Raw genomic sequence first — 8,653 nt, forward strand, 5'->3', positions numbered from 1 at the left:
TTTCATGCAATACAGGAAATGTAAAACTTGTAATGTATTTGAGGTTTTCAAAAGGCTTTCAAAAGAGGTTTTACATTTCAGACTTGATTTTCCCTTACGAAAAATGTATCATCCAATACAAAATGTTTTATGTTTTCCTGTTACTGCAGGATTATTTTCCTGCCGTATCAAACTGGCTCAAATTAAGATCATACATCTGTAGGGAGGAAGAAAACGAAGGAGAGAAAGAGGGTGGTATGAATGACAGGTAGGATGGAGAGAGTTTTAAAAGGTCAGCGAGAGGAGAGGAAGGAGGGGTAATGGAATATTGGGAGACAAACGAAAAGGTGCTGGTTAGAAAGATAACTTATCTGTAATATGAGCCCGTTGTTTGAAAATAAAATACATAATGATGTCGTCCTGGGGTAGCCTATACAAGCCCTTTCTCTTGTGTCCCTCCAGGCCGTCTGATCTTTGACAACCTGAAGAAGTCCATTGCCTACACCCTGACCAGTAACATCCCTGAGATCACCCCCTTCCTCTTCTTCATCCTGGTCAACATCCCACTCCCCTTAGGGACCATCACCATCCTCTGTATCGACCTGGGAACCGACATGGTGAGACACACACACACACACACACATACACACACACGCAGACATGCATGGCTCACGAACACACAGGCAAATTGTAGTTTGTTCAATTCATACACTATGAAGATTAAAAATACAATTTGAAATTAAGGTCGTCTTATCCAAGTGTGTGGTTTGTGTGGTTTGGTCTGTTGTCCTTTGCACCACAATGTGAGGCAGTGTATTGATATCCACTGTCTTCTCCGAACCCTAATTTATGTCTACAGGTGCCAGCGATCTCTCTGGCCTACGAGGCAGCAGAGAGTGACATCATGAAGAGACAGCCCAGGAACCCAGCCCGGGACAAACTGGTTAACGAGAGGCTGATCAGTATCGCCTACGGACAGATTGGTGGGTCTTTAAAAGTCTATCTCTGTGTTCAGGTCGTCAGTCTGTGTTAGATTGATTCCCGGCCTAATTCTAATTCTATGGGCATAGTAGATAAAGCTAACACATCTTCCTCTCCTCCCTCTGTCTCTGTAGGGATGATCCAGGCTCTGGGAGGGTTCTTCTCCTATTTTGTGATCCTGGCGGAGAACGGTTTCCTTCCCTCTTTATTGGTGGGCATCAGGCTAAACTGGGACGACCGTTCGAACAACGACCTAGAGGACAGCTACGGACAGCAATGGGTATGCTAGATTGCCTCTTTTTCCTCCGTTTTCATGTTTTTTTCCCTTCCAGTTTCTTTCTTTTTCTCTTTTTTCTTTGCTCGCTCGTCTTTACTCACTCACTTTTACCACTCTTTCATCTTATTTTCTTTCATCCAGTCCTTATTAGTCTTATAAAATGAATTGCTTTCTTAGTCATCGCCACCACTTTCCACTTAGTCATCACCACCACTTTCCACTTAGTCATCACCACCACTTTCCACTTAGTCATCACCGCCACTTTCCACTTAGTCATCACCACCACTTTCCACTTAGTCATCACCACCACTTTCCACTTAGTCATCACCACCACTTTCCACTTAGTCATCACCACCACTTTCCACTTAGTCATCACCACCACTTTCCACTTAGTCATCACCACCACTTTCCACTTAGTCATCACCACCACTTTCCACTTAGTCATCACCACCACTTTCCACTTAGTCATCGCCACCACTTTCCACTTAGTCATCGCCACCACTTTCCACTTAGTCATCGCCACCACTTTCCACTTTGTCATCTCTACCTCTGCTCTCGTTCACTCTTTAACTCTCCTCCGTTGTGATTTTCTCTCCCTCCCATGCCAGACCTATGAACAGAGGAAGATAGTGGAGTACACCTGTCACACAGCCTTCTTCGTCAGTATTGTGGTGGTGCAGTGGGCTGATGTCATCATCTGCAAGACCAGGCGCAACTCTGTCTTCCAGCAGGGCATGAGGTCAGAACCCTTTATCTTTGCGCCCGTCATCTAATGACACATACTTTAGCATGACTAAATAACAGACCTCTTCTTTTCTCCATTTAGGTAAACCATGTGTTTTGTAGGGTTATGAAGCCCCTCTATGTTATGTCTCTCATAGCTAGGATAAATGTTGAGATTAATTGTTTGTTTGTTTACAGGAATAAGATCCTGATATTTGGGCTGTTTGAGGAGACAGCTCTGGCTGCTTTCCTGTCCTACACCCCAGGCATGGACGTGGCTCTCAGGATGTACCCCCTCAAGTCAGTATTGTACACCAGCCTCTCTGCCCTCATTCCCACACAGCAACAGCGCCCTCTACTGAGTGATGTTTATATAGCAGTTACTTAACAGTAATGTACCAATGTGTGGACTGGAGATTATTTCAATCCATGAATGGGGGGGTCCTCTTTAACATTTAAGGACAATTATTAATTCAACTGAATGAAACTCTGTCTGTAACTAAAACGTGTATTTTTCTTCTATGTTCTCTCCACCCGTCTCTTTCTCTCTCAGGCCCAGCTGGTGGTTCTGTGCGTTCCCGTACAGTTTCCTCATCTTCGTTTACGATGAGATCCGAAAACTCATCCTGCGTCGGAACCCCGGAGGTACTACTCTCTCACAAACACACTTAGTGTACTCACACAAATCGATAGCACAATGTACTACAGTACCCATAATATAATTTACTAAGATAGAACCAGATATATTTTACAGAGCATTGTGGGTACTGTTGTACATCATGCTACAAAATCCTACATGCACAAACCCATGCAAACTCACATACAAACATGTAGAAAAGACATGCACGTTTGCATACACTAAACCAGGGTTCTCCAACCCTGTTCCGGGAGAGCTACCCTCCTGTAGGTTTTCGCTCCAACCCCAGTTGTAACTACACTGATTCAGTTTATCAACCAGCTAATTATTGGAATCGGGTGTGCTAGATTAGGTTTGGAGCAAAAACCTATTGGACGGTGCTCTCCAAGAACAGGATTGTAGAGCCCTGCACTAAAACCATCTTAGGGGAATTCAAGTTTCCTTTGATACAAATGTTTTCTATTTCAATTTTTAAAATAATTTCTTTCTTTCTCTCTGTTCCCTTTCTCTCCAGGCTGGGTGGAAAAAGAGACATACTATTAAATGATCAAACCATTCTTCTCTCCCCCTTCCTCCCCTAAAATGCATTCCCCTCTTCCTCTCCTCCCTACCCATCCCTCTAATCACCTACCAACCACACGAGAAACCACATCTGAAAACTCCTCCGTTCCCCATATCCTGTATGTTCCTCCAACATCGCCTTGAGGAACAAAGAACCAACTACAGTGAAGGAGAGGAACGGGATGATCACGCCAAATCCCTGCGCCCCTCTCTGTCTCGCTGACTTTTTTTTCTACCCGAAGACCACAGCATAGTCAATACTGTTTACTATACTGTTATAATAACACTGTTCATAAATGTGCTAATACACTGTAATGTACAAAATGCCGGTGTCACTCGTCTCTATCAATAACAAAATGGCGGCTGCATCTAGATCCCCCGGTGAGCGCTGTGGCGTCGTTGTCACCCGTTCTACCCTGACGTCCCCTCTTGACACACTCCTTCCACCAATCTTCGACTTAACGTTCCCCTGCCGCCACTCCCGTAAACACGGAACACTCCCTCCCTCTATAGGGGGGAAAAATGTCCCTCCTCCTTCCTGTTCCCCTCCCCTCCCTCTTCCTCCTGTTTTGCCAATGTTGTTGTTTTATATTAGAAGACTGCGTGTTTTTTTTAAACAATAGTTTGTAACATTTCTGTGTTTCTTTTTTTTAATGCTAGCAGCGGCTCTGAGAGCTACTTGTCTGTGAGAACTGTGCGACCTCCCCTGTCCTTGTAAACTTCCCCCCCCCTCACTCCCACCCAACTCACCCCTGTTGAAAAAAATATAACATTCTTTCTGTGTCCTAGGAGAAAGAGATTTCTCTCCAATTTCATTATTTAAATAAGTGAAAAATGGAATTAAGCATTGTACCGTACATGCAAAACAGCAGCAAAACAATTTATAAAAAACAAGGATCCCCCCTTGTTTTCCAGTTTGGTCTCAGTTAGTTTTTTAGTATGTGGGGTTTGGCAGAGAAAGATATGACTGTAAATACATCTTTCATACTGTCAATGCTCCTGATACCACTTTAAGGCAGACAGAATGTCTCGACTTACATACCAGGGGGATTGAAGGCTTGTCTGCAATGAGGTGCGTTGGGAGCGCCGATAGTGAGTGAGCAACACTTCTTACTACACTTATTTTCACACAGCACACAATTATGCTGCTCTACCCACTCACTCATCGTGGTTGGGCAAATCAAATGAAAAAGAATACAAAAAGGCCATAAAGAAAAATAAAATCATGGAAATATGCTAATGAATAATATAGGTATCCAGTCACCACCTCTGCAGAATTCATCTGGGCATAAATGATGATGCTCACATCCTCTGATACACTGCTAGTGCAATGAAAGCCATATAAGTCCCGAGGAAAATATACACAAGTCCTGAAAACACACACACACACATATATATATATTTGTGAATATTAAGTCCTTCGATATATCGATATATGAAAGTCCTGAAAACACAAAGTGAACACTTTTGAAAAATAAATTTAAATTCTAACAACATACTTTGCAATATACTACGCGAGATGAATACTTAATGAACCATGGAAGGTCAAGAGGTTGATTCTAGCATGTTCAATAATGAGTTCCTCACACAACTCCGTCATACTTCCCTTTACCTGAATGGGTATCGGAAGGTCCCATGATATCGTAGACCCAACACATCATTTGAAACAGACATTTATTTGTATTCATAAACCAGTAATCATAATCACCTATTGTGGTTGAGATTTATTACCTTAATGTTTATTTAAAAATTATATTTGAACATGTATGTCTTATAATGTAAGCCTTAGGGCAGTGTTGGGGGCCTGCATTTCTGAAGGTTTTAACTGTTTATCTCATAGGTTTACGGCGAATGGTGTGTGCGTGTTTGTTTGCTCTAGTAATGGGCCTCTGACCATGTGTGTGTGTGTGTGTGTGTGTGTGTGTGTGTGTGTGTGTGTGAGAGAGAGGAGGAGAGTTTGTGTTTCATGAATACTATTACAGGGCTGAGGGAGCCAATGATGGCTTGCCCATTTGTCGCACACAAATACACACACACACACACACACACACACACACACACACACACACACACACACACACACACACACACACACACACACACACACACACACACACACACACACCTATATCCTGGGGATATAGGTCACCCCATTTGCACTGGATCCAGCTTTCTAGACCTTCTCTCTCATGAGACAGTCTTCTGATCTCTCTTCATTGTCTGTCAATTACTAGAAACCAGTTTCACCTAAATGGGGCACATATAACCCTTCATTGTTGCAGCACATAAATGACTAAAGCAGCTCCTGGAGCCTTTGTGAGCCTCTGAAATGCACAACACATCTTTAAATGTCGAGCTCATACTATTTCTTCATATTAAACACAAGTCACAAACACAAACAGTAGCATCTGCTTCTTAGCATAGAAAAACATACCTTGAAGCTAGCTACTGTACCTCTAGCACAGCACAAATATGTCTGCTCATTATGATGCGCGCACACACACACACGAACACACACACACACACACACACACACACACACACACACACACACACACACACACACACACACACACACACACACACACACACACACACACACACACACACACACACACTCTCTTTGTCAGCCGTCCTCTCCCCTCCACTCTGTAATCTCCCCGCACCGTGCCCCCCTCTCTCGCGCTCCACTGTTCTGTGTGATAGAATATCGATCGCTCGTCTCAGCGCGTCATTGAGGGGGGAGAAGGGAGGGTATGGTCAGACATGCTCCAAGGTTGTTTCCTTGGCAACAGGAGGATGGGTCAGAGGGTTGCCATGGCTCCTAGGTCGTCGGGGTCAGGTGGTGGGGGAGGGGTCAGTGGGTTGGCCAAATCTGTTTGGGTGTCGCTTAATGGGTAAGGGGGTTGGGGGTGGGGAGAGCTCCTGCAATAATGGAGTGTCAGTAATGAATGTGTGGATACAGGGTGTGACATCGTCATATACATTTTACAGGCCTTTCTTTCACACAAACACAAACACAAAAACACACACAAACACACACACAGGAAAATATAAACAGGACATGTGAGCCAGTTTGCTCCAGCAGGAAAATAATCCTGCATCCACAGAATATGTGAATTACTATGTGGATTATAATGAATGGCCCTTTTTGTAGGGGTTGATTCATTTTTTTGTCAGGGAAAATCAAATCCGAAATTTACAAGTGAAAATTACAAACTTCAGAAGCTTTTTTAAACCTCAAATACACAATCATTTGTAATTTCCCTGCATTGCAGGAAAGTTGTCCTGCAACAGGTTGATCAAATTTAGATCCTACATCTGTATATAGTCAGCATATTTTACAGGTGTAAACCATATAACGAGAAAAGACAATAGCCACATGATTTACAGTAAATGCGTCTAGAGCAAGCACCTGAACAGTGTACAAATATATATATATTTTAATTCACAGTGTAGTAATATAACTTTATTTACGTGCACCGACTGAAAAAAAAAATACAACTTTAGATATATATAAAAAAAAATGTTTTAAGCACAAGCTTCTGGGAAAGGACCATTTTCAGTGACATAAAGAAAATGTATCCTCGGGTAAGGAGCTGGCTAATGAATTATAATCTATATAAATGAAAAATGAAGTCACACATACCTCTCCTTGCTGTGGATTTTGGCTAAAGAGCCTTCACCAGGGTGTTAGGACCGTTTTTAGACATAAAGGTCCAAGTTCACGGTCTTCACTGTGACTTCTTCCATTTATGAGGGATGATCCTGCTTTGTTCTATAGTGAGCACAGCACACTGCAAAATGGGATCCAAGTAAGGGTAAAAGCACAGTTTGGGGATGGGAAAGAGACATGAGTCAACAGGAGAGAGATCAAATGTGGATACTCAAAGTGGTTCAATCCTGACGTGAGATAAGGGTGTGCAACACTTTTAGTTTTATGTAGGTTTACAAAATCAGGATCGTAGGTGGTCTGATGAGTAAGACAGGAACCCATCATTTGGACAGTAGGTATAAAAGGAATTGGGGCTGCTGTGGGATCATGTTTTAAAAAAAATATTTGTAAATATTTTTTATTTAACCTTTATTTAACTAGGCAAGTCAGTTAAGAACAAATTCTTATTTACAATGATGGCCTACCCCGGCCAAACCCGGACGACGCTGGGTCATTTGTGCGCCGCCCTATGAGACTCCCAATCACGGCCGGATGTGACACAGCCTGTATTCGAAGCAGGGACTGTAGTGACGCCTCTTGCACTGAGATGCAGTGCCCTAGACCTCTAACATGGTGAAACACATGATTACCTATCCATAGCTGCACAGTTAGTGTCCAAATCAGAATAATGACCCCGAGGATGTACAATAATTATTTCAACTTGTTGTCTCTCTAAAGCTCAGACCATAGACTAACATAACATATAATAGACACAGCAGACACAGCAGAGTTTAGGTTTTAGCATTGTTCTCTGAAAAGCTCTCTGAAAATGTATTCAAATCATGTAAACTGCAACAGGCAGAAAGAACCCTGGACAGCTATATTTTCTTGGATGACATTTAAGATTGAAGAGCACTTTTTGTAGACTTTTGACGGACAGGATAAATAAAAGCACTCACTATTGCTGGCAGCCGTGTTGGGTAACTGAACCTATGAGATAGGAAGATAGAGAGAGATAATCCAATCCATGCATGAGGAAATGACAATGAATCTATTGTCATACAAATAAACCCCAAACCCATTGCAATTCATGACTAGGAACTTATTCATTAAAAAAAATAAGAATAAGAACAGGTAATAAGTCATGAAAAGTGTCAAGTTTCTCCAGCATCCTAATGATCACGATGCCAAGCATCTACTAAACTCTTGGATTCATCCAGTCAGATTGCAGAGTGGGTCTGCAGCCAGAAGATGGCACTGGCAGTATGACTCCCATGACTCCTCTTGTTTTGAGACGCCTAGTAAGAAGTCTGTCTGAACATCACCTGTACATTCTCAGTCCCCCCCCCCCAAAGAAAAGGACAGCACTTCACATTATTCATTGTTCCAGGGTAATAACAGAGAAGTCCTTGACACAACTACATCGTAACAGGGGAAAATACAGGGAGTTATATAGTAGGAAACGAATGACTGGTAACTATGTTTTTCCCCAGAAAATAGACTAATGTTGGCTATAAGCGCAGCATAATTGCTCTGCAATCATTGTACAAATATTGACTTATTACAGAGAAATTATACAAGGTATTCCTCTGAGTGACTTATTATAAGGCCCTACATTTTGATATACAAACTTGAATCCGGTAAGAAATACATTCTAATAGCTTCTCCGCAAATCAGGCAACCAAGACAGAAACGTAATAAGATGAACAGGTCTAAAGTAAGGTTATTTGAGCTGTGAAAGCAACAAAGAAAGTATATATATATTTTTATAAATAAACATATTAACGTGGCATAGCCTACCCAACAAAAGCCATCATTAATTCATTGGTTGTGTTCCCCT

General features: G+C 42.2%; 1 protein-coding gene across 1 annotated transcript in view; it reads left to right on the forward strand.

Moving 5' to 3' along the window:
* The window catches only part of LOC118398202 (sodium/potassium-transporting ATPase subunit alpha-3), a 28,882-nt gene extending 24,925 nt beyond the window's left edge, over positions 1 to 3,957 (forward strand). The window contains exons 16-22 of the mRNA XM_052470444.1: positions 442 to 596; positions 839 to 962; positions 1,095 to 1,240; positions 1,846 to 1,976; positions 2,159 to 2,260; positions 2,514 to 2,605; positions 3,112 to 3,957. Of these exons, the coding sequence (XP_052326404.1) occupies positions 442 to 596; positions 839 to 962; positions 1,095 to 1,240; positions 1,846 to 1,976; positions 2,159 to 2,260; positions 2,514 to 2,605; positions 3,112 to 3,140 (779 nt within the window). The 3' untranslated portion in view covers positions 3,141 to 3,957. The remainder of the gene's footprint in view (positions 1 to 441; positions 597 to 838; positions 963 to 1,094; positions 1,241 to 1,845; positions 1,977 to 2,158; positions 2,261 to 2,513; positions 2,606 to 3,111) is intronic.
* Positions 3,958 to 8,653: the final 4,696 nt, after the last annotated feature.

This window comes from Oncorhynchus keta, chromosome 19, assembly GCF_023373465.1.
Source record: "Oncorhynchus keta strain PuntledgeMale-10-30-2019 chromosome 19, Oket_V2, whole genome shotgun sequence".
In the NCBI taxonomy this organism is placed as follows: domain Eukaryota; kingdom Metazoa; phylum Chordata; class Actinopteri; order Salmoniformes; family Salmonidae; genus Oncorhynchus; species Oncorhynchus keta.